We start from the raw sequence: 27,211 nt of genomic DNA on the forward strand, positions 1-27,211 counted from the left end.
GCCAAGTTACTGAAACACCGTGCCTGGTCACCACGGCAACCCAGAGAGCCTGCACACACACATCTATAGTGGTGATCATAGTAATTGATTGTTGATCTAAAGTATTGATCAATGGTTGACTCACCGTACAGCCCAGCAGCGAGGCGGTGGTACGTCACGGCTGCTGTGTACTGGCCCTCAGCGTTTAGAGCCGCTCCAAGGTTGTGCATCACTTTGGCCAGCAGAGGGGGCTGCTGAGCTGAGGGCCTGAGAGCCTGACGGAAAGTCAGAACAGCCTCAGGGAAACACCTGAGACGGCAGTAAGACACTCCCACTGACAGGTACAACTCACCTGGACAGAAGCAGCATGAGAACTGATTTAGATCAATCATTCAATCAATCAATCAATCAATCAATCAATCAATCAATCAAATAAAGAGTGCCGTAGGCTATTCATGTAACATTTAAACAGCAGGATGTATATGAAAGGGAGCATGCTGAACCCTATCATGCTGCAGTCGCTGTTGATTACCAAGAATCCCCAGGTCAGAGATGCTCTCAGTCAAACTCAGACACTCTGTCAAGACGCCGATGATGTCGTCATTGCTGAACTAATCTGATTGGACCATGTGACTCCCTGCTTCTTTGAGGGCAACAGCTGCAAAATCCAACACGGCCGCAACATGGTAACTCTCTGCAGCACGCCGGAAACTCTGGACTGCCTGAACCGGGTCCTACAAAAAACACAAATCCACAAAACTACAGCATCACCAAACAGTATGATGTGTGGTGCTGTAGTTGTAGTTCTAAGTGTAGTTGTAGTCCTATGTGTGGTGCTGTAGTTGTAGATCTAAGTGTAGTTGTAGTCTGATTTATGGTGCTGTAGTTGTAGATCTAAGTGTAGTTGTAGTCCTTTCTGTGGTGCTGTAGTTGTAGATCTAAGTGTAGTTGTAGTCCTTTCTGTGGTGCTGTAGTTGTAGATCTAAGTGTAGTTGTAGTCTGATGTATGGTGCTGTAGTTGTAGTTCTAAGTGTAGTTGTAGTCCTATGTGTGGTGCTGTAGTTGTAGTTCTAAGTGTAGTTGTAGTCCGATGTGTGGTGCTGTAGTTGTAGTTCTAAGTGTAGTTGTAGTTCTTTCTGTGGTGCTGTAGTTGTAGATCTAAGTGTAGTTGTAGTCCTATGTGTGGTGCTGTAGTTGTAGATCTAAGTGTAGTTGTAGTCCTATGTGTGGTGCTGTAGTTGTAGTTCTAAGTGTAGTTGTAGTCCTATGTGTGGTGCTGTAGTTGTAGATCTAAGTGTAGTTGTAGTCTGATGTGTGGTGCTGTAGTTGTAGTTCTAAGTGTAGCTGTAGTCCTATGTGTGGTGCTGTAGTTGTAGTTCTAAGTGTAGTTGTACTCCTATGTGTGGTGCTGTAGTTGTAGTTCTAAGTGTAGTTGTAGTCCTTTCTGTGGTGCTGTGGTTGTAGTTCTAAGTGTGCTGATGTTACCTGTGTTTGTTTTACCTGTGCTGATGTTACCTGTGCGCACTCAGAGCGAGCGGGTGCAGGATGGCGTGCTGCGGTCGAGGCTGATGACCACGAGGATGAAGGCGGCAGCGTGCATGGCAAACAGCTTCAGGAAGCAGAGCAGCTTACAGAGCACATCTCCTCCGTACCACTGCACTGTCACGTTCCCAGACGGCGTCCCAGAGGCATCACCACGTCATCATCAGGCGCCAAGCTCAGCTCAGCGGACGCAGGTGAGATGCCACGGCCACGCCCACACCACAGACTGACCAATAAGGCGAGGTTGCTGCAGGCTGCAAACAGGAAAAGGATGAAGGTGGCACCAACACGGAACTGAGCAGCCCGGGAGAAGCTGGCAGCCTCCCAGTCGGAGAGAGCTGGCAACTGCGAAGTGTTGGGAGAGAGTGGTGGAGGATGTGATGAAAGCCTCATGATGGGCCAATCTCCTGACATGCTGCAGAGCCAATCAGAACACACAGTAATACCAGTGTTAGTCACTGTAATTAATGTGGTGATGACCAAAATCAACAGAGAGCCAGACAACTCACCACAAACACACCATCTCCACTGTGAAGCATGGTGGTGGCAGCATCATGCTGTGGGGAAGCTTTTCAACAGCCAACCCTGGAAGGCCAGTGGAAAAGACTGGCATTTCTAGCATGCTTGGACCAGAGCATATGCTATGGAACTGCACAGGCTGACTGGAGAGGGAGTGATTTGGTCTTATGTGGATCGTTGTGCAGACAAAATATGTGTAAATTGTAGGTTACAAACAGTCTTATTTGTCATAATGGATCAGCACCAGGCTGGGTGTTATGTGAGTGTAAAGGTTGAACCCAGGATGCGGAGACGGAGAGCAGTTTTGAACAGGTTTATTGTGCAGGTAAGTGGGAACAGGAGGGGGGGGGGGTTCCCAAGAGTCCGAGAAGGTGAGAGAGTGCTGGAGCTGGCTGCGGTGATCTGGGCAGGAGGCACTGGAAGGGAATGGAGAGGCACGTTAGAGGAGAGCACAGGAATAAACAAGCACTAGAGAATACTCAAAATTCTCAATAGAAAAACACTGGTGAACTGTGGAGGAATCTCGTGAGAGAAGGAGCCTGGAGCTAACGACGATTACCGTGAGGTAAGTAAGGCGAGACTCAGGCGCTGTAGAGAGCCGCAGCAGGTCTTAAATAGTGCTCTTGATGCATGATAAGCTGCAGGTGTGAACTCTCCACAGCACCGGGGGGGGAAGGGGTGGAAGAACAAAGAAAGTTAGCAGCCAGTCACAGCCTCCGGAAACCGGAAGTTTCACAACATAAAACTAAACAAACTAAACACACAGTACTCTCAACGGACGCTCTCTGGCGCCTGGCCAGTCCTGCTTGTCCGGGTGCTCCCTGTAGAAGTCTCGTAACAGGCTGTCATCCAAAATCAATTTTCTGGAGATCCAGGATCGTTCCTCCGGACCATACCCTCCCAGTCGACCAGGAACTGGAATCCCGGCCTTGGGGTCGCATCCAGGATTTTGGAGACAGTAAAGTGGATGGTCATCGATGATCCGGGGGCGACGGTCGGAGGGCTCAGGTCACTGGTGGATACAGGTTTCATACAGAGATACGTGGAACGTGGGGTGGATCTTCATAGACTCGGGAGTTTAAGCTGCACAGAGGGGTTGATGATTTTGGTGATTTCAATGGTCCAACGGCGGGGGTATGTTTTCTGGATTCTGTTTCGAGAGGAAGGTCCTTGGAGGAGAGCCAAACCTTCTGGCCAGGACGGTATTCAGGGGCAGGAGTGCGGTGTGCGTCAGCTGATTTGCGATTGCGCTCCTCCGTGCGCGAGAGCGCAGCCTTGGCTGACCGCCACACCTCTCTGATCCGCTGCTAAGGTGTTGCTGCACAGAGGCTTCTTGCTCGGGAAACAAGGGGGGCTGATAACCCAGGGAACACATGAATGGAGACATGCCGGTAGCCGAACAGGTGAGGGAGTTGTGAGCATATTCGACCCATGGAAGGTGAGAGCTCCAGGCGGTGGGGTGATGAGCAGCCACACAACGAAGAGCAGCTTCTAAACTTTGACTGGCTCTCAGTCTGACCGTTACTCGGGTGATAACCGGAGGACAGGCTGACCGTGGCTCCCAGTTCGTTGCAGAACTCCTCCAAACACGAAACAAACAAACTGTGGACCGCGGTCCGACACAATGTCGCTGGGGATGCCATGAAGCCTGAAGACATGGAGAACAAGGAATTGAGCAGTCTCTAGGGCGGAAGGGAGCTTGGGGAGAGGAATATAGTGGACTCCCTTGGAAAACCGATCCACAACAGTGAGAATGACAGTGTTTCCATCAGAGGGCGGTAGACCGGTGATGAAATCCACAGCGATGTGGGACCAGGGACGACCAGGAGTAGAAAGGGGGCGCAGCAACCCAGCAGGAGGTTGATGAGAGGATTTCCCTCGGGCACAGATGGAACAAGCCGCCACGAACTCCCGGGTGTCTTTAGTCATGCCAGGCCACCAGAAACTCTGCTGGAGGAAACTGAGGGTCCTCTGAAAACCTGGGTGACATGTGAGCTTGGATGACTGAGCCCACTGGAGCACTGGAGAGCGAACTGCGTCTGGAACAAAGAGGCGATCAGGGGGGCCGGGATCACGCTGGACAGTATGGGCGTCCTTAACAGTCTGAATTATGTCCCATGTAGCAGCTCCTACTTCGCAGGACAGGGGAAGAATCAGGTCAGGCTCCGTATCCTCTCGGGATGACGAGTCGACACGAGTGAGGGCATCAGGGTTAGTGTTGCGAGAACCTGGTCGGTATGAGAGGGTGAAGTGGAAACGGCTGAGGAATAGAGCCCACCGGGCCTGACGGGAGTTCAACCTGTGCGAGGTAGGCGACTGTGGCGTAGAGGCGAGGTGCTTATGGTCCCTCCAAATGATGAAGGGTGTGCCACTCAGCCAGTGCCCACCACACCACAGCCAGCAACTCCTATTTCTCAGCCAGAACTCTCAGAGAAGAAGGCACATGGGGAAGCTTCTGGGTCTTGGGTCTCGGGTGGGGACAGTCTCAGAGGCAGAGGCATCCACCTCAACCACAAACTGGAGGGAGGAGTCAGGGTGTTTAAGGACAGGGGCTGAGGTAAACAGAGTCTTAAGGCGGGTGAAAGCCTCAGCAGCTTCAGGGGACCACCGATAGGGGAAGCTGGAGGAGGTGAGCCTAGTGAGAGGAGCAGCCACTCTACTATAGTCCCTAATGAACCTTCTATAGAAGTTGGCAAAACCTAGGAATCGCTGGAGCTCCTTATGGTTGCTAGGGACGGGCCACTCTGTCACTGCCCTGATCTTGGCTGGGTCTGGCTGTAGCTGGCCTTGAGCGATAATAAACCCTAGGAAACTCACAGAAGGGGTGTGAAACTCACACTTCTCAGGCTTGACATATAACTTGTTTTCCAAGAGTCTCTGGAGAACTAGCCTGACATGTTGCTGGTGTTCCTGGAAACGATCAATATATAGATAAGAACACGAAACGGTTTAACATGTCTCTGAGCACATCATTGATAAGGGCCTGAAAGACGGCGGGAGCATTAGTGAGACCGAAAGGCATGACTAGATATTCAAAGTGGCCGATAGGGGTCCTAAAGGCAGTCTTCCACTCATCCCCCTCCCTGATCCTGATGAGATGATAAGCGTTTCTCAGATCTAGCTTGGAAAACCTGAGCGGAGCAGAGGGGTTCAAAGGAGGGGTCAATCAAGGGCAGAGAGTACTTATTTTTAACGGTGATGTCATTGAGGCCTCTGAAATCAATGCAGGGACGGAGTGAGGAGTCCTTTTTCTTTACAAAAAAGAACCCAGCCCCTAGTGGAGACGAGGAGGGGCGTATGAGACCTGAAGCTAGCGAGTCATGAATATAAGTCTCCATGGCAGACCTCTCAGGGGCAGAGAGGTTATAGAGCCGACTGCTAGGCAAGGGTGCACCGGGAGTAAATCAACGTGCACACGGGCGATGCAGAGGCAGAGACAGCTAGCTCCTTGCTAAACACCTGTGCTAGGTCATGGTACTCAGGAGGAACATTAGACAGATCAGGAGGATTGGGGCGACGGGGCGAACTGAGGGAATGGCTGAGCGGAGGCAGTGGGAGTGACAATGGGCGCTCTAGTTGGTAATTGGTGGCGGTTATCCAATTGATCTGTGGATTATGTAACCGGAGCCAGGGGAGACCTAAAACAATGGGAGCATGAGGAGACGGGATAACGAAAAGTTGAATGTTTTCACGGTGATTGCCAGAGATAATAAGGGTTATGGGAACAGTTCGGTGAGTGACCTTAGCAATGAGTCTGCCATCTAAGGCGGTGGACGTTCTTTGGGAGCGGATAAGGGTTCAAGGGGAATTTGGAGCTGTTGGACTAGGTCGTCTTGAATAAAATTATCATCTGCTCCGGAATCAATAAGTGCTTTGATGGGGACAGAATCGCGCAGAGGACACCGAGGAACAACTACACGCAGGGGAGGGCTAGAGGAGGAGGTCTGGCTCACAGAGTGCCCCTGCTTCTGGTGTCCTCTCTTTTGGCGTCTGGGGACAGTTGACAAGAAAGTGGCCCGCCTGACCACAATAAATGCATAACCGGAGGCTAATACGTCTTTTGGGGGTTAACCTGGCACGTAATTGCATGGGCTCGTCAGGGGTAGAGGAGGACTCACTGGAAGGTCTAGGCCTAACAGGGGAAGAAGGAGTGGGTTGACCAGAAGGGGGAGCTACAGTACGGGACCTGAACGACCTATACTGACTCTTCTCCCTCTGCCTCTCCCTCAAACGATTGTCAATACGAATGGCTAAAGAGATAAGGCCCTCAAGGGAATCGGGCTCATCCCGAGAAGCTAATTCATCCTTAAGTTCCTCTGAAAGACTCTTCAAAAACACACCCTTAAGTTCGGCCTCCCCCCACCCGCTCTCAGAAGCTACAATGATAAAATACATGGAAAATTCTGCAACCTACTGAGAACCATGGGAGAGGGAAAATAAGCGTTTAGTAGATTCTCTGACCCTGAAGAGGATGATCAAAGATGCGGCACAGTTCACTAGAAAATGCAGAATAAGAGGCTAACACTGGGGACTCACTATGCCACACAGCAGTGGCCCAGGGAGGCTTTCAGCGAACAGATTCATAACAAAGGCTATTTTAGCTCTGTCAGTGGGGTAACTCGAGGGTTGCTGGTCGAACACTAAAGAACAACGTAACAAAATGTTACCTATCTCACCTGAAAAGAACTCAGGGTGAGGGACTTGAGGCTCTCTAAAGTGGGGGATGGGAGGAGAAGGTGAAGGATCTACTGAGGGTGGCTGATTGTTAACAGGTGGAGGCTCTGAAGGGGGGTGGTGAGGCTGAGTGGCTGAGAGTAGCTGTTCTGAGATGTTGGAGACCTGTGTATTGAGAGTCTGTAGAGATTGCATGATACCTTTGAGAATAGATTCGTGCTAAGTCGCTGTCCTTGATGAGTGATTGCTGTTTTGAGGGTGTCCGAGTCCGCTGAGTCCATATTCTGGCCTGAGTCTTCTGTTATGTGAGTGTAAAGGTTGAACCCAGGATGCGGAGACGGAGAGCAGTTTTGAACAGGTTTATTGTGCAGGTAAGTGGGAACAGGAGGGGGGGGGGGTTCCAAGAGTCCGAGAAGGTGAGAGAGTGCTGGAGCTGGCTGCGGTGATCTGGGCAGGAGGCACTGGAAGGGAATGGAGAGGCACGTTAGAGGAGAGCACAGGAATAAACAAGCACTAGAGAATACTCAAAATTCTCAATAGAAAAAACACTGGTGAACTTCTCTGGAGGAATCTCGTGAGAGAAGGAGCCTGGAGCTAACGATTACCGTGAGGTAAGTAAGGCGAGACTCAGGCGCTGTAGAGAGCCGCAGCAGGTCTTAAGTAGTGCTCTTGATGCATGATAAGCTGCAGGTGTGAACTCTCCACAGCACCGGGGGGGGAAGGGGTGGAAGCCTCAGGAAGAACAAAGAAAGTTAGCAGCCAGTCACAGCCTCCGGAAACCGGAAGTTTCACAAAATAAAACAACTAAACAAAGTAAAACACCACACTGGGAGCAGAGACCAGTCTGTGCATAGGGATGGGCTTTTATTACCATTTGTTCATTCTTTGTTTTTGTCAGATTTCCTGCTGAGCTTGGATGTTTCCTTCAAAATAAAAGCATTTGAAATAACACTACAGTCGTGAAGCAGACTGCATGTTCACCAGTGTGTCTGTCTTCAGTCTGTCTCAGTCCTATTGATCATCACAGAGGTCAGGTTTCTGCTGGCTATTTTTGGCTGTGTTTATTCTTGGTTTCACATTGAAAACCTCCAACAGAACCTTTGAACTGTTTCCGTCTGTATTTCTGCGTGTTCCCTTGAGGCTGAAGGATGTGCACCGAACATTGCAATACCACCAGTAATCACTGGGGGCAGTGTTGTGGGTGAAACTGTATAACTGTATAACATTCCATATGTCATCCTTCAAAACTATCACAACATTCCATTCTTGCCTTTAAAGATGTTAGCTTGCAATTAAAACATTCCATCCTTGCAATTCAATATGATGCCATACTTCATTGCCAATTAAACATTCAATCATTGCATTTAACAATTATGTCATTCTTTATAACCTATGTATCATTCCTTTCTTGCCGTTAAAGATGATGTCATTCTAATAATAACAATAATGATAATAACATTAATAATGACAGTAATAATAATAATAATAACAACAATAATAATAATAATAATAATAATAATAATAATAATTATAATAAAAACAATAACAACAATAATAATAATAATAATAATAATGTCTGAGAGGCTCTGACTGTGAAAGAGTTGATATTTTTACCCGATAAGAAGCTCAGATGTTCCTCATGTTCCTCCTTAAAGAACGTCAGAGAACCCAGAGAAGGATCAGTGTGTCGCTGCAGAGCCTCCTGAAACACTGAAGAGAAACCTGCAGAGCAGCACGCTCTGGGGGCGGGGCTTCAGCCCCCTCACTGTAGGTGTGTTAAAGGGACAAACAGGGCACACAGCCCTGACGATTAGTGGCTCTCAAGTGGTGGGTCTGGGCCCAAAAGTGGGTCATTAATCATTCTTCCCATCTTCTTTGGAGGATCTTTGTGCTATATATACATATATATAGCTGTATAGCTGTAGCTGCTAGAGCCGGTCCAATATTGAAGACAATTACAGTGCATGGAAAATAAAATTAGCAACTTCTTCTCACCTTTGTGAGGCATAACCCCTGCTGATACATGTCACGAGACACCAGGGGGAAGATAGGCCCCCCTGGCCCCTTTCCACAGGGCACTGCTTGATCCAGGTACTGGTGGCACTGGGTTTCAAACCCCAGCCTCTCCCGCCACAGGTGCTCATGCCCCCTCGGGTGCTTGAGAGTGTGCTGAACCCACTGCACCACCGGTACCTTTCACACTGGGTGATCTTCTCCTGGCACATTTATCATCATCATTGGGATGTTGGACTTTAAAATTCACAACCTCTCCTCTCAGACTTCCAGAGGTTTACCTTCTCACTTTGAACTCAAGTTGTCACCCAGCCCTGGTAAGACTTGAACCTGCAACCTTCAGACTCCCAGACAGACCTCTACCTCCCTAGCCCACATAGACAGACACCTGCTATCATCTCCTCAAGCCTTTCCCTTCTTTCTTCAGACTCAGCTCTTAAAAACTGACCAAGCCTAAGTAGGACTTGAACCTGCAACCTTCAGACTCCCAAGCAATCCTTTATCTCTCTAGACTACCAAAGCAGACACTTGCAACCTTCCAAAGTTCTCCTCTTGTTTATTTGGAGTCAAAGCTTGAAAATTGACAAAGTCGTCTGAAGATTTGAACCTGCCACCTTCAGACTGCCAGACAGACCGCTCTTCTTCTTTGCCACAGAGACAAACATCTCCTGAAGTTCCGAAAGGTTCTCCTTTTTCTCTTTGGACTCAAATCTTTAAGACTGACAACGTGTTGTTAAGATCTGAACCTGGACCCTGCAGTCTCCCTGGTAGTCCTGGATCCCTCTAGGCTACGGAAAGAGTTACAGATGAACGTCTGAGGTTTTCGTTACTTCCTTTGGACATTGGACTTCAAAATCAACCAGCCCCACCTGGATAAGGTCAGAACCAGGAACCTTTGGACTGCCAGTCAGTCTTCTATCACCTTCAGCCACAGGATCAGACTCTTGCTTCAGTTTCTCCAAAGCTTTCAGTGTTTCATTTGGATGTTGGACTTTCAAACTCATCAGTAGGGAATAAGAATTAGTCACAGACTTCCAGGTTGTCTTTTCAGGGTTTCCAAGAGCCTTTTCACCTTCCCTTGGTCTCGGTCTTGCAAAATTCTCCCTCAGGATCAAACACAGGATCTTTGATCAAATGAATCAGGCCTGGATGTGTGGTCTGAGACTGTACTCAGCTTTCCAAAAAATGTGATTAATCACAGTTAATTCATGATTTCACTAGAGGGCCTGGTAGGTTTGGATGGTGTTTTCCCCTAATAAATACAATCCTCAGTAAAAATCTGTATTTTGTTTTTACTCAGGTTATCTTTGGCAAATATTAAGATTAGTTCAATGATCTGAAGCATTTCATTCTGAAAAATATGCAGAAACATTAGGGATCAGGGAGGTTGAAAATGCTTTTTTGCCAGCATGAGCTTTTACAAACTTAAACAACAAACAATTCTATTTCCAGCTGGTATTTTTGTGCATAGTTGTGGCCTAATTTAGCGGTTAAAGGTACCAAAGACTGTCCTAAAAGAATTAGGCTTTATGGATAAAAGAGTTGGATATTCCTCCTTAACTTGGGTCAGTATTTTAATAGTTGGAGTTGCATGGCTTTATGGGGACAAACAGAAACCTCTCCAAGTGTATACTTTTGTCAGCGTTGATTTTAGGAACATTAGTCACCAAAATAAAGAGATGAGGCACGTTTCCTCTCACTTTTAACCTCAAAATCAATGCTCAACCAAAAACGACAGGATCTTCTCCATGGCACAGATATGTGTTTATTGATTTATTTTTATGCCTTTGTAAGATAGAGGAGGACGGCAGGTAGAGTCGGAAACAGGGGGAGAAACATGCGGTGGAGGACCTCAGGGTGGATTTGAACCCGGGCCGCCTGCGGACATGGGAGCGCCTTTAACCACTAGGCCACCTGCTCCCTGTTTAGGCCTGTTGAGGTCTAGTCTGACCTGTATCAGTAGCTCCTGCTTCATCCCAGCCTCTCCCTCTGTCTGTCCAAATGTCCCTCCTCCCCTCCGATGAAGCAGTTGTAATGTCAGTAGATGTCAACGGACCAGAAACCCTTGCCAGTCTGTAATCCTGAGTCAACACCCCATGACTCAGAGGTACACCACTGATGATGTGTCCCAAAGTTACACCTGTCCATATCCCAGGTGCACCTCCGATGGAGCTCTTAACATCGGGAACCACCAGGAGGAACTACTAGGAGGACTCCTGTCACTCTCAACACCAGGGAAACCTCAGGTAAAGTGTATACCACCTATCGGCACAACGGACAGTTTAACGTGTTTCATGATTCCTTAGTAACCTGGAGATCATAGACAGTCAAGTGTAAATAAAATCAATGAGAAGGGATGGATGGATGGAGAAGGGCCATAGATCACACGGGTGTCCACACTGACATATAATTAGCAATAAGACGTGCCACAGTGACAGAAGCAGGGGTTTTCAACCGGGATTGTCAGACTTGAAGGAAAACTCAAAAGGAGGACCCAAAATGCAGAGAAATAAAGAACTGATTTAATTAAACAAAATAATTTACTTGAAACAAAAAAACAGGAATTAAAATCAACTAAACAAAATCTAAAATAAGCACAAGGAGAGATCACGAGGAGTAGCATGAGCAAAGACATCAACTATGAACCCACACAGACACAGGGAGACACAGAGCTATATACACAGGGAGTGATTAACAATGGCAGACAGGTGTGGACAATCAGACACAGGTGAAACTGGTGAAGGATAATCAAAGTGGAGGGAAACTCAAACACATGGAGGAAAAACTAAAACATGAAACAAAACAAGAAGCACAGAGAAACTTAACATGAAACAGGGAAATAAACTAGACATGAAACACAAGGGCTGTAAAACTAAACATGGAACACAGGGAATTACTTAATACAATAAAAAACTAGACACATGGAAAATAACAAAAGCCCAAAATACACAGAAACACAAAGACTATATAAAACACGAAATGAACTGAACTAAAGACTAAAAGCTGAACAAAGGAAACAGATAACATCTAAGAACTAAACCTAATACAAAGTCAATCTAGAAATCACAGAATTCACAAAGGAAAACCACGGGAAAACTCAGAAACATAATAAACCAAAACCTGGGTCATGACAGGGATGTTGGAGACAGATCTTATCGCTAAGGGGCGACACACCCACTGCACACGGTCTGCTCACACTTTACTTTATGGATCCGTGTCAAAGCTTCGTGTTTGTGTTGCTGGACGGAGGTGAATGTTGTCTGGAGGTATAAATGCAGGTCTGAGGTCCGTTTATGTCCAAGTGTAAGCTCAGAGTGGTTCTCCCTATGTAGGAATTATGGCTTAAAGAAGCAAGACTGGGGTGTGACAGCTGCTTTCATTCTCAGTCTTTTATTAAGCCGTCTTCATTTAAGGGCAGGGGTGTCAAACTCAATCACAGCAGGGGCCTGAGTCTGAGTCTGGGTCTAACCTGAGGGCCTACAGGGTCAACATTAACCATTAAATGCCAACCTAAATGATTGTGGGATTAAAAGTTGAACATGTTGAGTTAAAAACTCTGAATGTCATGTTTTTACCTTTAAAACTTATAAGTTTGACCTTTTATCTCAGATTTTAGGTAGATTAAAAAAAAAAAGTTTTTAAAAGGCAAAATATGAGATAGATTACTGAAACCATGATTTTTAACAGGCAAAAATCAGACAAAAGTCAAAATCATGACTTTAAAAGGTAAAATAGGGTTTAAATTTAAAATGATGAATCTAAAAGGTAAAAAGATGAGATAAAAAGTAAAGGTTATAGGATGTAAAGGTTAAATATGAAATAAACAGTCAAAACCATAACACTGAGTCATAACTGTGAGATGCAAACTTGATAAAAAAAAAAAGGTGGTAGAAATTTGTGTTCTCTCTGTTTTCAAATGATTTTTACCGTTTACTTTTTCTAATTTTTATGAGTCGACAAGGATGTTAGAAATCATCACACATATGTAAAAACATCATATGATCTGATGGGCCGGGCATAACTGCACCACGGGCCGGGTCTGGCCCCCGGGCCTTGAGTTTGACACCCCTGATTTAAGGGCAGTGTTGCTGCAAACACGTCTGTAGGAATCTTGGGTGGAACTGTGTGTGTTTGTCTAGCCTTGGAAAAGAGTGCTCAATCGTTCTGCCTTTGGACCGATGAAGCTGTGTGTGCATGACCAGATCTTGAACCTTGACAGATGTTTCCTCTTTGGGTAATAAAATGATCTACATTAACATTTAAAGGTCACATATTTGACCCTTTTAAGACAAGTTTATATCGCTGTCAGAGTCCCTAAAACATGCCTGTGAAGTTTGTTGCTGAAAAACCTCCAGTATTGGATTTCTGCATGTCTAAAAACCCCTCTGTTTCAGCCCTGCTCAGAACCAGCTGTTTCTGTGTCTGTGGCTCTGACTCCGCCCCTGACCACGCCCCTCTCCGGAAATGGATGTGGGTCTCCTGAACCTCCTATCAGCTGAGGGGAGGATCAGGAGATCAGGGAGGGCCGATCGAACCTGGGGGCGGAGCTAACTCCCCACACGACATCATGAGGGGAAAATCTGAGAACGGCTGATTTCAGCACAGAGCAGGGGGGAGGAGGGAACGGGATTATCTGATTCTGTTGTGTGGTGTTGTGTGGCATCTTTGAGGGGCTTAGACCGGACGTCCTCCCTGGACCTTTACTGGAAGATCTGCATCTATTTGAACCCTCAGACATCACTTTAGTTTACCACCCTTTAACGTCATTAAGGACCAATACGTCCACTTGGCTAATGTTTGACAAACCAAGGACAGATAAAAAACCACCCCCCCCCCCGAGCACCGACCTCGGTGCGAGGACCCTATTATTATTCTTTTCCTGACTGGGAAATCGCTAATTTGGGGGCCTTAACATGCTCAGAAACTCACCAGACTTCACCCAAAACATTCCCCTGCGAACTATAACAACCTTTTTGTTGTGTGTATGGTGATGTAGAACCCAGGATGCGGAGGCGGAGAAGCAGTTTTAACAGTTTTATTAGCACAGGTCAATAATCAGGGAATGTGAGTCCAAGAGTCCGGGGGGAAGAGAGTGCTGGAGCTGGCTGCAGTGAGCGGGGAGTGAGGCACTGGAAAAGAAAGGAGGAGGCACGTTAGAAACAGTCCACAAAACACAAGCACTGGAAATTTCTCAAAGGTCCAATAATAAATTCTGAAGACTTCTCTGAGGGTATCTCGAGAGAGCGTGTGAGCCTGGAGCAAAGGTTTACCGCGAGGGAAGGTAGTCAAAACTCAGGCGCTGGTGGAGAGCTGCAGCTGATCTTAAGTAGTCCCTCCTGATGAGAACTCGCTGCAGGTGTGATCTCTCCACAGCACCCGGGGGGAGGGGAGAATGCCTCAGGGAACACAAAGTCAGGTTAGCAGCCAGCAGTAGTGACTCCGGAAACCGGAAGTTAACAAAATAATACAAAATGTGCAACGTGAAACACCACACTTTTGGTGGAACCGTGCAAATCCATCCAGCACTGGCAACTGGGCGGGGCAAAAGTGAGTTAGGGCCGTGGGTAACACCTACACACACCAAAATTGGTACGCATATGTATCCTGATGAGACAAACAAAAAATTACATTATGGCCATCCTCTAAAATGTACAGGAAACGCACTACAAACCATTTTTTGTCAAATTTTGGCGTTTTTGGAAAACCGCACATTTCACATTTGAACAAACTCGTCCTAGGCCTTTCATCTGATGGACTCCAGAATTTTTTTGCATAAACTAGACTACCTGGAGATCTAAAGTTGAGCTCTGCAGGAGTTTTCACCAGTAGGCAGGGCCGTAATAGGGGCCCGATTTTGCCTTATTTTTGATGTGATTTTACAGTCAAAGTTACACGACAAGGCCTTATAACCTTTTAGTGCTTATGTCAATCATCACCAAACGTCACATGGATAATCACACACTGGTCCTGAATACAACCATGCATCAATTACATCACTTTCTCACAGCGCCCCCTTCTGCCAGGTGAAGATTTACACCCTTAATTTTTCATGACTGTTTTATGGGTTGTCACAAAAAAATTCACCAAAAATCAATCGTTCATCCTAGGCCTATGATTGTCGCTGTGCTTATGGATCATCATCAGAGCTACAAAAAAGTCATTTTGACCCATGCCAAAATCCCAAAAGGAAGTCCACTAGCTCCGCCCCAAATCCAATATACCTCCATTTTTTGGCTGGCTATAGCTGCAGAGCTCTGTGACCTGCTGATGTCAGCTTCTCGATGTCCTCCTCCTGAACCTCCTTCCTCCTCTCCTCTTTCCTCCTCCTCTTCTTCACCTTCTCCACCTTCTCACCTGGAGGAGACTCACCTGACGCCATGTTGGAGGAGGAGCCAAGCAGGTGTTACACCTGATGGATCCTGTTAAAACAACATCTTTGAAGAATCTGACTTTAAAGACATTCAAATGACCATAAAATCAGCTATTCCTAACTATTAAGTCTCTCCTGGACGTTTTCTCTTTAAAGCTTGTCAAACATCGACCCTGTGGTTCACAGTCAGGCTCTAAACATCCTTTAATCAGGACGACCTGGGCTGGAAGAACATGTGTGCTGCAGTAATGTCACTGGAATTAAAACAAAGTTATGGGACTGAAAAACAAAAGAAAACAAAAACTGAACAGAAATTAAAACTCAATGATTTTATGTTTTAAACACAGTCAAGTCAAAGCCTGGGTTTATCAGGGTCCAGTCTCTGGGTTTATCAGGGTCCAGTCTCTGGGTTTATCAGGGTCCAGTCTCTGGGTTTTTAGGGGCCCTGTTTAACTGCCTCCATGTTTACTCTGCTCCACTGTTATTTGTCTGATCATGGAGAAGGTTCATGAACATTTTTCTAACTTGAACAGATGTCTCATGTCGTGTCTGTAATCTGGACTCTTCTACTGAGTTTAACAGCCTTATATTGAAGCTAACAGCGCCCTCTGCTGGAGGAGGAACATGCCACTCAGTAACAGAAACATGATTGAAGGACATGTCTGAGGATCTGTGAGGGACCGTTAAATCAGCTGTTTGGACATTCACTTCTTCTTTCACTCTTTTAGGTTTGTTAAAGTATCGTCTACTGAATCTCACACAGTTAAAACTACGGCAGCCCTAAAGGTTGACTGCAAAAAACATTTAACAGGATACAAAATAAAATAAATCAAATAAAACACAAGGACTTTTTAGTATGGCTAAATACATTATTAAAATCAAAAATGTCTTTAAAAACCAACATTTGATAAAGTATAAAAAAGAAAAGATTGATCAAACAAAATGTCAGTGAAGAACCGAGATATGCTGATAAAAATAGAGGTAATCTGATTAATCTGAGGTCAATTTGAAGACAGTTTTATAACTGAATGAAAACAGATTCAAACCGGATCAATGAATTTAAAATAATTTCTCATTGAAGGAGCAGAGGGAAAGTAAAGAGATGATTATAATGTAGGAGATGAAAGTGAACTGAAACATTAAAATGTGCATTATTAAAATCATAATAAACAATAATCCAGATTATTTCTATTTATCACTATTTATCTATTTTTATTTATCTCAATTAGGGAGATGTTTTTACTGACCCTCAGGGCCACCGTAGTTTCCCATCCTCTTTGAAGGATCCCTCTGCTGGAGTAGCTAGTGCACCAATCAGAGCGTGGTTTCATAGTTTTTTATTGATCTTATGTAATATTCTAATTTTCTGAGACACTGAGTTTTGGGTTTTCTTATCTGTGAGCGATAATCATCAACATTTCAAGAAATAAAGGCTTGAAATATTTCACTCTGTGTGTAATGAGTCTTTATAATATACAGGTTTACCTTTCTGAAATGAGGGACAAAAAAATGGAACTTTTTCATGATATTCTCATTTTTTAAGCTGTACCTGTATGTATACAGTGTTGCACCTCTTCAACCTTGCAAATGTTCAAAAAAGAGCCAGTCAGAAAATTTGCTCCAAAATATGTTCATACAAAAATATTTATTTAAATCTGTTTCTGTTGCCTGGTTACCACTGGAAGGCCACGCCTCTAGACAACTTCACAACCCTGCGATTTTTATTGAAGGCTTGATGAGACAAGCTCCTCCCCATGCTCAGTGTTTCCATGGAAACCATAATTAATGATCCGAATGATCATCAGGAATCACGATCAATGGTTCTACATCACTGAACAGAACACAGATCCCCACCTGCCTACAGGAGGCGTGGCCTTTTTGATCACACCTGGGCTGGGAGCCTGTGGCTCCTGGACCAATGAGGCTTCACTGAAAGAAAACGACCAATCAGGTGTCAGCATTCAGGTCTGTGTTTACAGTTGGTGTGATTGACGGCTGTCAGTTACCTTTCAGTGGGCGGGTTCTCCCTGTCTGACCACAGCTCACCTGAGCCGTTCTCCTGAGTTCTGCTGAGACCTTTGAGAACGGAAACATCAGGAGACATCAGAGAACATTTGGAGAACATCAGAAGAACATTTAGAGAACATCAGGGGACATCAGAGAACATTTGGAGAACATCAGAGAACATTTGGAGAACATCAGAAGAACATTTAGAGAACATCAGAAGAACATTTAGAGAACATCAGGAGACGTCAGAGAACATTTGGAGAACATCAGAAGAACATTTAGAGAACATCAGAAGAACATTTAGAGAACATCAGAAGAACATTTAGAGAACATCAGAAAAACATTTAGAGAACATCAGAAAAACATTTAGAGAATATCAGAAAAACATTTAGAGAACATCAGGAGACGTCAGAGAACATTTGGAGAACATCAGAAGAACATTTAGAGAACATCAGAAGAACATTTAGAGAACATCAGAAAAACATTTAGAGAACATCAGAAAAACATTTAGAGAACATCAGAAAAACATTTAGAGAACATCAGGGGACGTCAGAGAACATTTGGAGAACATCAGAAGAACATTTAGAGAACATCAGAAGAACATTTAGAGAACATCAGAAGAACACCTGGGATCATCAGAGAACATCTAAAGATGACAGAGAGATGCAGCGTACTCACAGTTCTGCCACTGGTCGTTCCCCTCTGAACTATAAACAAAAAAATAGAGAAGTCTAAGGGTCTCAAACTGTGGTTCCAGACCTGTCAGTGGTCTCAGCTCATCTCTTCACTATTACTGTTACCTGTGAGGTACTGGGCTGGTGAGGCCAGATGCTACATTGGCTCCTCCCCTCATGGTGACCTGCTCTGTGGAGGGTGAAGAATGATGGGAAATGAACTCATGTGTCCTGACCAGGACTCTACTAAAAACCACATAAAGACCTGTACCACATAAGGACCTGTACCACATAAGGACCTGTACCACATAAAGACCTGTACCACATAAAGACCTGTACCACATAAAGACCTGTACCACATAAAGACCTGTACCACATAAGGACCTGTACCACATAAGGACCTGTACCACATAAAGACCTGTACCACATAAAGACCTGTACCACATAAAGACCTGTACCACATAAGGACCTGTACCACATAAGGACCTGTACCACATAAAGACCTGTACCACATAAGGACCTGTACCACATAAGGACCTGTACCACATAAAGACCTGTACCACATAAAGACCTGTACCACATAAGGACCTGTACCACATAAAGACCTGTACCACATAAGGACCTGTACCACATAAGGACCTGTACCACATAAGGACCTGTACCACATAAGGACCTGTACCACATAAGGACCTGTACCACATAAAGACCTGTACCACATAAAGACCTGTACCACATAAAGACCTGTACCACATAAGGACCTGTACCACATAAAGACCTGTACCACATAAGGACCTGTACCACATAAAGACCTGTACCACATAAAGACCTGTACCACATAAAGACCCGTACCACATAAGGACCTGTACCACATAAGGACCCGTACCACAGTGGAAGAGAAACAAACCTAACTTGATCTTGAACCTTTCCAGTTTTAGTCTCCAGTGAGAGTGGTGATGCATTGTGGGACGGTTCAGTAGGACCGGTCTGCTCCTGATTCAAACTCTAAATTCCGACCAGTCCTCCATAGATACCTCTGTATGAAGGATCGGGTAGACTAAATGTGACGTCAGATTAAGGATGGATGGTGGGAGAGGATGTGGTTTGGACTCACCTGGCCCTTCCCTCCCTTCATGATCTGGTTCCTGATTGGACACTCGGCCTGGACTCTGTGTGACATCACTCTTCCTGTAAGGAGGGCGGGGCTGATTTAGGATTTAGTTTGAGCACATGGCTGCAGGTAGATGCTACCTGGGCTGCTTCTATTCACTGGAGGGACATGTCTATATGGTAGCCATCTTGGAGAGGGGTCACTGCATCACTTTATTAATGACAGCAGGAGGTCTAATAGAATCAAAACATTCAGTCATGATTAAAATGTTCATAACTCACTGAAATGTTTTATTTTCCTTTTTAACTCCAGATATCATGTATTTATGTTTTTGTTCCTATATATTTATGATCTAGGATTCTTGCATCAATAAAAAAAACAGTTTTCCATACCAAAATGCTCTATCCAAGATCAAATAGCATTAAAATATAGTTCCACCTCCATAGCTTTATAGCAGCAGCTTTACCCCTCTCCAAGATGGCGTCCTCGTAGTCACATATCACAGACCTGAAGGTGAAACCTACATGCCTATAGACTGATCACTAATCCAGGGAAGTATTGATTGATTTCATTAACAATGATTGGTTGTTACCTGGCATGATGTCCCAAAGGTGGGTTGTGAGGGTGTGGTCTGAGTGGGCGTGGCCTCTGGGTGTATAGATCCTGCTGCAGAGCGGCGGTCAGGTGTTCTACCAGACGATCTCGAATGTGACTAGAGGGATCCTAAAGTTCAGAGACAGACAGGCACAGATTACGCCTGCCACGGAGTCCATCATCCACCTCTCCAGTTTAAACGTCTGAACTGACAGGCGTTTAGGAACGCCACAGCAGTTTGAAGTTTAAACTTGTTTATCGTGGCTGTGAACGGGGCTTCACTGTAAACACAGACACACCTGTGGAGGTAGACTTCTGTGTTGTTACCTGGTAGTGAGTGAGTGCGCTCAGAGCCTCCTTGTAGAGCTGAACAGCCTTCCTCTTCTTCCTCTGCCTCAGGTAACACTCTGCTAACGCCTCACACACCTGAACCTGGGCCAGGTGGTCGTCTAGGAGACAGACAGGGAGGAACATTAAAGAGATGTTTAGTTTAAATATTCAAATCTGTCTCTTCCAATCAGCTTCATTGCTGACAGAGATCGACCTCGTCCACCCCCCAGAAATCCTGTAGCACAAATTATTCACTAAGGTTGTCAACATTTTAGATTCTTGTTGATGCCACAGCTAAAATGACAGAGTCTGGATGGCATCAAAAACACTAGAGCCCTGATGAAAAAGCAGATCTTTGGTTCACATTGGACACAGGAGTTTTTTCGCAAAATGTTAACTAAAAAAAATATAAATTAGCCAATAGGGTTGTAGGACTTATGCTTTTATTGCAGTTATGATGGTACTCAGTGATTTATGTGTATAAACATGACTGAATCTATAATAAAGATGTAAAAAAGAGCAGAGCTTAGGTCAGGGATGTACCGGTGTCTTTAAACCCTTGCAGAGCATGCATGAAGCTCTCTGCTGCCTCCTCTTCATCGCCCAGCTGACTGCACGCCAACGCCAAGTTACTGAAACACCGTGCCTGGTCACCACGGCAACCCAGAGAGCCTGCACACACACATCTATAGTGGTGATCATAGTAATTGATTGTTGATCTAAAGTATTGATCAATGGTTGACTCACCGTACAGCCCAGCAGCGAGGCGGTGGTACGTCACGGCTGCTGTGTACTGGCCCTCAGCGTTTAGAGCCGCTCCAAGGTTGTGCATCACTTTGGCCAGCAGAGGGGGCTGCTGAGCTGAGGGCCTGAGAGCCTGACGGAAAGTCAGAACAGCCTCAGGGAAACACCTGAGACGGCAGTAAGACACTCCCACTGACAGGTACAACTCACCTGGACAGAAGCAGCATGAGAACTGATTTAGATCAATCATTCAATCAATCAATCAATCAATCAATCAATCAAATAAAGAGTGCCGTAGGCTATTCATGTAACATTTAAACAGCAGGATGTATATGAAAGGGAGCATGCTGAACCCTATCATGCTGCAGTCGCTGTTGATTACCAAGAATCCCCAGGTCAGAGATGCTCTCAGTCAAACTCAGACACTCTGTCAAGACGCCGATGATGTCGTCATTGCTGAACTAATCTGATTGGACCATGTGACTCCCTGCTTCTTTGAGGGCAACAGCTGCAAAATCCAACACGGCCGCAACATGGTAACTCTCTGCAGCACGCCGGAAACTCTGGACTGCCTGAACCGGGTCCTACAAAAAACACAAATCCACAAAACTACAGCATCACCAAACAGTATGGGTTGGTTTAGAACAGTGCTGTAGTTGTAGATCTAAGTGTAGTTGTAGTCCTATGTGTGGTGCTGTAGTTGTAGTTCTAAGTGTAGTTGTAGTCCTATGTGTGGTGCTGTAGTTGTAGATCTAAGTGTAGTTGTAGTCTGATGTGTGGTGCTGTAGTTGTAGTTCTAAGTGTAGTTGTAGTCCTATGTGTGGTGCTGTAGTTGTAGATCTAAGTGTAGTTGTAGTCTGATGTATGGTGCTGTAGTTGTAGTTCTAAGTGTAGTTGTAGTCCTATGTGTGGTGCTGTAGTTGTAGTTCTAAGTGTAGTTGTAGTTCTTTCTGTGGTGCTGTAGTTGTAGATCTAAGTGTAGTTGTAGTCCTATGTGTGGTGCTGTAGTTGTAGATCTAAGTGTAGTTGTAGTCCTATGTGTGGTGCTGTAGTTGTAGTTCTAAGTGTAGTTGTAGTCCTATGTGTGGTGCTGTAGTTGTAGATCTAAGTGTAGTTGTAGTCTGATGTGTGGTGCTGTAGTTGTAGTTCTAAGTGTAGCTGTAGTCCTATGTGTGGTGCTGTAGTTGTAGTTCTAAGTGTAGTTGTACTCCTATGTGTGGTGCTGTAGTTGTAGTTCTAAGTGTAGTTGTAGTCCTTTCTGTGGTGCTGTGGTTGTAGTTCTAAGTGTGCTGATGTTACCTGTGTTTGTTTTACCTGTGCTGATGTTACCTGTGGTGATGCGAGTAGAACGCTGAGGCTCCAGGCCATCAGCAGCATCCGGCGGTTCCTGTGGTGCGCACTCAGAGCATCGGCGGGTGCAGGATGGCGTGCTGCCGGTCGAGGCTGATGACCACGAGGATGAAGGCGGCAGCGTGCATGGCAAACAGCTTCAGGAAGCAGAGCAGCTTACAGAGCACATCTCCTCCGTACCACTGCACTGTCACGTTCAGGCGGCGTCCAGAGGCATCACCACGAACGTCATCATCAGGTCGGCTGACGCCAAGCTCAGCATCAGCGGACGCAGGTGAGATGCCAGACGACGGCCACGCCCACACCACAGACTGACCAATAAGGCGAGGTTGCTGCAGGCTGCAAACAGGAAAAGGATGAAGGTGGCACCAACACGGAACTGAGCAGCCCGGGTGAAGCTGGGAGCCTCCCAGTCTGAGAGAGCTGGGAACTGGGAAGTGTTGGGAGAGAGTGGTGGAGGATGTGATGAAGCCTCATGATGGGCCAATCTCCTGACATGCTGCAGAGCCAATCAGAACACACAGTAATATCAGTGTTAGTCACTGTAATTAATGTGGTGATGACCAAAATCAACAGAGAGCCAGACAACTCACCACAAACACACCATCTCCACTGTGAAGCATGGTGGTGGCAGCATCATGCTGTGGGGAAGCTTTTCAACAGCCAACCCTGGAAGGCCAGTGGAAAAGACTGGCATTTCTAGCATGCTTGGACCAGAGCATATGCTATGGAACTGCACAGGCTGACTGGAGAGGGAGTGATTTGGTCTTATGTGGATCGCAGACAAAATATGTGTAAATTGTAGGTTACAAACAGTCTTATTTGTCATAATGGATCAGCACCAGGCTGGGTGTTATGTGAGTGTAAAGGTTGAACCCAGGATGCGGAGACGGAGAGCAGTTTTGAACAGGTTTATTGTGCAGGTAAGTGGGAACAGGAGGGGGGGGGGGTTCCCAAGAGTCCGAGAAGGTGAGAGAGTGCTGGAGCTGGCTGCGGTGATCTGGGCAGGAGGCACTGGAAGGGAATGGAGAGGCACGTTAGAGGAGAGCACAGGAATAAACAAGCACTAGAGAATACTCAAAATTCTCAATAGAAAAAACACTGGTGAACTTCTGTGGAGGAATCTCGTGAGAGAAGGAGCCTGGAGCTAACGATTACCGTGAGGTAAGTAAGGCGAGACTCAGGCGCTGTAGAGAGCCGCAGCAGGTCTTAAATAGTGCTCTTGATGCATGATAAGCTGCAGGTGTGAACTCTCCACAGCACCGGGGGGGGAAGGGGTGGAAGCCTCAGGAAGAACAAAGAAAGTTAGCAGCCAGTCACAGCCTCCGGAAACCGGAAGTTTCACAAAATAAAACAACTAAACAAAGTAAAACACCACAGTACCCCCCTCTCAACGGACGCCTCCTGGCGTCCTGCCAGGCTTGTCCGGGTGCTCCCTGTAGAAGTCTCGTAACAGGCTGTCATCCAAAATCAATTTTCTGGAGATCCAGGATCGTTCCTCCGGACCATACCCTCCCAGACGACCAGGAACTGGAATCCCCGGCCTTGGGGTCGCACATCCAGGATTTTGGAGACAGTAAAGGCAGGATGGTCATCGATGATCCGGGGGGGTGGAGGGGCGCCGGTCGGAGGGCTCAGGTCACTGGTGGATACAGGTTTCAACAGAGATACGTGGAACGTGGGGTGGATCTTCATAGACTCGGGGAGTTTAAGCTGCACAGCAGAGGGGTTGATGATTTTGGTGATTTCGAATGGTCCAACGAAGCGGGGGGTATGTTTTCTGGATTCTGTTTCGAGAGGAAGGTCCTTGGAGGAGAGCCAAACCTTCTGGCCAGGACGGTATTCAGGGGCAGGAGTGCGGTGTGCGTCAGCTGATTTGCGATTGCGCTCCTCCGTGCGCGAGAGCGCAGCCTTGGCTGACCGCCACACCTCTCTGATCCGCTGAAGGTGTTGCTGCACAGAGGGTACCGATGCGGAGGCTTCTTGCTCGGGAAACAAGGGGGGCTGATAACCCAGGGAACACATGAATGGAGACATGCCGGTAGCCGAACAGGTGAGGGAGTTGTGAGCATATTCGACCCATGGAAGGTGAGAGCTCCAGGCGGTGGGGTGATGAGCAGCCACACAACGAAGAGCAGCTTCTAAACTTTGACTGGCTCTCTCAGTCTGACCGTTACTCTGCGGGTGATAACCGGAGGACAGGCTGACCGTGGCTCCCAGTTCGTTGCAGAACTCCCTCCAAACACGAGAAACAAACTGTGGACCGCGGTCCGACACAATGTCGCTGGGGATGCCATGAAGCCTGAAGACATGGAGAACAAGGAATTGAGCAGTCTCTAGGGCGGAAGGGAGCTTGGGGAGAGGAATATAGTGGACTCCCTTGGAAAACCGATCCACAACAGTGAGAATGACAGTGTTTCCATCAGAGGGCGGTAGACCGGTGATGAAATCCACAGCGATGTGGGACCAGGGACGACCAGGAGTAGAAAGGGGGCGCAGCAACCCAGCAGGAGGTTGATGAGAGGATTTCCCTCGGGCACAGATGGAACAAGCCGCCACGAACTCCCGGGTGTCTTTAGTCATGCCAGGCCACCAGAAACTCTGCTGGAGGAAACTGAGGGTCCTCTGAAAACCTGGGTGACATGTGAGCTTGGATGAATGAGCCCACTGGAGCACTGGAGAGCGAACTGAGTCTGGAACAAAGAGGCGATCAGGGGGGCCGGTACCGGGATCCGGCTGGAGAGTCTGGGCGTCCTTAACAGTCTGAATTATGTCCCATGTAGCAGCTCCTACTACGCAGGACAGGGGAAGAATCAGGTCAGGCTCCGTATCCTCTCGGGATGACGAGTCGACACGAGAGAGGGCATCAGGCTTAGTGTTGCGAGAACCTGGTCGGTATGAGAGGGTGAAGTGGAAACGGCTGAGGAATAGAGCCCACCGGGCCTGACGGGAGTTCAACCTGCGTGCTGTGCGTAGGTAGGCGAGGTTCTTATGGTCCGTCCAAATGATGAAGGGGTGCTGCGTGCCCTCCAGCCAGTGCCTCCACTCCTGTAAAGCCCACACCACAGCCAGCAACTCTCTATTTCCAACGTCGTAATTTCTCTCAGACGGGGACAGCCGGCGAGAGAAGAAGGCACATGGGTGAAGCTTCTGGGTCTTGGGGTCTCTTTGGGACAGTACCGCCCCAGCTCCGGTCTCAGAGGCATCCACCTCAACCACAAACTGGAGGGAGGAGTCAGGGTGTTTAAGGACAGGGGCTGAGGTAAACAGAGTCTTAAGGCGGGTGAAAGCCTCAGCAGCTTCAGGGGACCACCGATAGGGGAAGCTGGAGGAGGTGAGCCTAGTGAGAGGAGCAGCCACTCTACTATAGTCCCTAATGAACCTTCTATAGAAGTTGGCAAAACCTAGGAATCGCTGGAGCTCCTTACGGTTGCTAGGGACGGGCCACTCTGTCACTGCCCTGATCTTGGCTGGGTCTGGCTGTAGCTGGCCTTGAGCGATAATAAACCCTAGGAAACTCACAGAAGGGGTGTGAAACTCACACTTCTCAGGCTTGACATATAACTTGTTTTCCAAGAGTCTCTGGAGAACTAGCCTGACATGTTGCTGGTGTTCCTGGAGCGAACGAGAAAAGATCAATATATCGTCTAGATAGACGAACACGAAACGGTTTAACATGTCTCTGAGCACATCATTGATAAGGGCCTGAAAGACGGCGGGAGCATTAGTGAGACCGAAAGGCATGACTAGATATTCAAAGTGGCCGATAGGGGTCCTAAAGGCAGTCTTCCACTCATCCCCCTCCCTGATCCTGATGAGATGATAAGCGTTTCTCAGATCTAGCTTGGAAAAAACCTGAGCGGAGCAGAGGGGTTCAAAGGAGGGGTCAATCAAGGGCAGAGAGTACTTATTTTTAACGGTGATGTCATTGAGGCCTCTGAAATCAATGCAGGGACGGAGTGAGGAGTCCTTTTTCTTTACAAAAAAGAACCCAGCCCCTAGTGGAGACGAGGAGGGGCGTATGAGACCTGAAGCTAGCGAGTCATGAATATAAGTCTCCATGGCAGACCTCTCAGGGGCAGAGAGGTTATAGAGCCGACTGCTAGGCAAGGGTGCACCGGGGAGTAAATCAATCGCACAGTCGTACGGGCGATGCAGAGGCAGAGAGACAGCTAGCTCCTTGCTAAACACCTGTGCTAGGTCATGGTACTCAGGAGGAACATTAGACAGATCAGGAGGATTGGGAGCGACCGGGGGGCGACTAACTGAGGGAATGGCTGAACGGAGGCAGTGGGAGTGACAATGGACGCTCTAGTTGGTAATGGTGGCGGTTATCCAATTGATCTGTGGATTATGTAACCGGAGCCAGGGGAGACCTAAAACAATGGGAGCATGAGGAGACGGGATAACGAAAAGTTGAATGTTTTCACGGTGATTGCCAGAGATAATAAGGGTTATGGGAACAGTTCGGTGAGTGACCTTAGCAATGAGTCTGCCATCTAAGGCGGTGACGTTCTTGGGAGCGGATAAGGGTTCAAGGGGAATTTGGAGCTGTTGGACTAGGTCGTCTTGAATAAAATTATCATCTGCTCCGGAATCAATAAGTGCTTTGATGGGGACAGAATCGCGCCCCCAGAGGACACCGGAGGGAACAACTACACGCAGGGGAGGGCTAGAGGAGGAGGTCTGGCTCACACGAGTGCCCTCGTTCACAGGTGTCCTCTCTTTTGGCGTCTGGGGACAGTTGACAAGAAAGTGGCCCGCCTGACCACAATAAATGCATAACCGGAGGCTAATACGTCTTTGGCGTTCACTGGGGGTTAACCTGGCACGGCCTAATTGCATGGGCTCGTCAACAGGGGTAGAGGAGGACTCACTGGAAGGTCTAGGCCTAACAGGGGAAGAAGGAGTGGGTTGACCAGAAGGGGGAGCTACAGTACGGGACCTGAACGACCTATACTGACTCTTCTCCCTCTGCCTCTCCCTCAAACGATTGTCAATACGAATGGCTAAAGAGATAAGGCCCTCAAGGGAATCGGGCTCATCCCGAGAAGCTAATTCATCCTTAAGTTCCTCTGAAAGACTCTTCTAAAACACACCCTTAAGTTCGGCCTCCCCCCACCCGCTCTCAGAAGCTACAATGCGAAAATCAATGGAAAAATCTGCCACCGACTGAGAACCCTGGGAGAGGGAAAATAAGCGTTTAGTAGATTCTTGACCCTGAAGAGGATGATCAAAGATGCGGCACAGTTCACTAGAAAATGCAGAATAAGAGGCTAACACTGGGGACTCACTATGCCACACAGC

The 27,211-nt window shown here is 47.0% G+C and overlaps 1 protein-coding gene and 1 pseudogene across 1 annotated transcript in view; both read right to left on the bottom strand.

Annotated features, from left to right (window-relative positions):
* Positions 1–3,427, bottom strand: part of LOC121514204 (tetratricopeptide repeat protein 24-like) — a 31,608-nt gene extending 28,181 nt beyond the window's left edge. Inside the window, 5 exon segments of the mRNA XM_041794306.1 lie at positions 125–331; positions 512–713; positions 1,753–1,866; positions 2,932–3,052; positions 3,228–3,427. Coding sequence (XP_041650240.1) covers positions 125–331; positions 512–713; positions 1,753–1,866; positions 2,932–3,052; positions 3,228–3,427 — 844 coding nt within the window.
* Positions 3,428–16,775: 13,348 nt separating this feature from the next.
* LOC121514205 lies at positions 16,776–22,733 on the bottom strand (annotated as a pseudogene).
* Between the last annotated feature and the right edge of the window lie 4,478 nt (positions 22,734–27,211).

The sequence above is a fragment of the Cheilinus undulatus genome, linkage group 8, assembly GCF_018320785.1.
Source record: "Cheilinus undulatus linkage group 8, ASM1832078v1, whole genome shotgun sequence".
NCBI classification, from domain to species: Eukaryota; Metazoa; Chordata; class Actinopteri; order Labriformes; family Labridae; genus Cheilinus; species Cheilinus undulatus.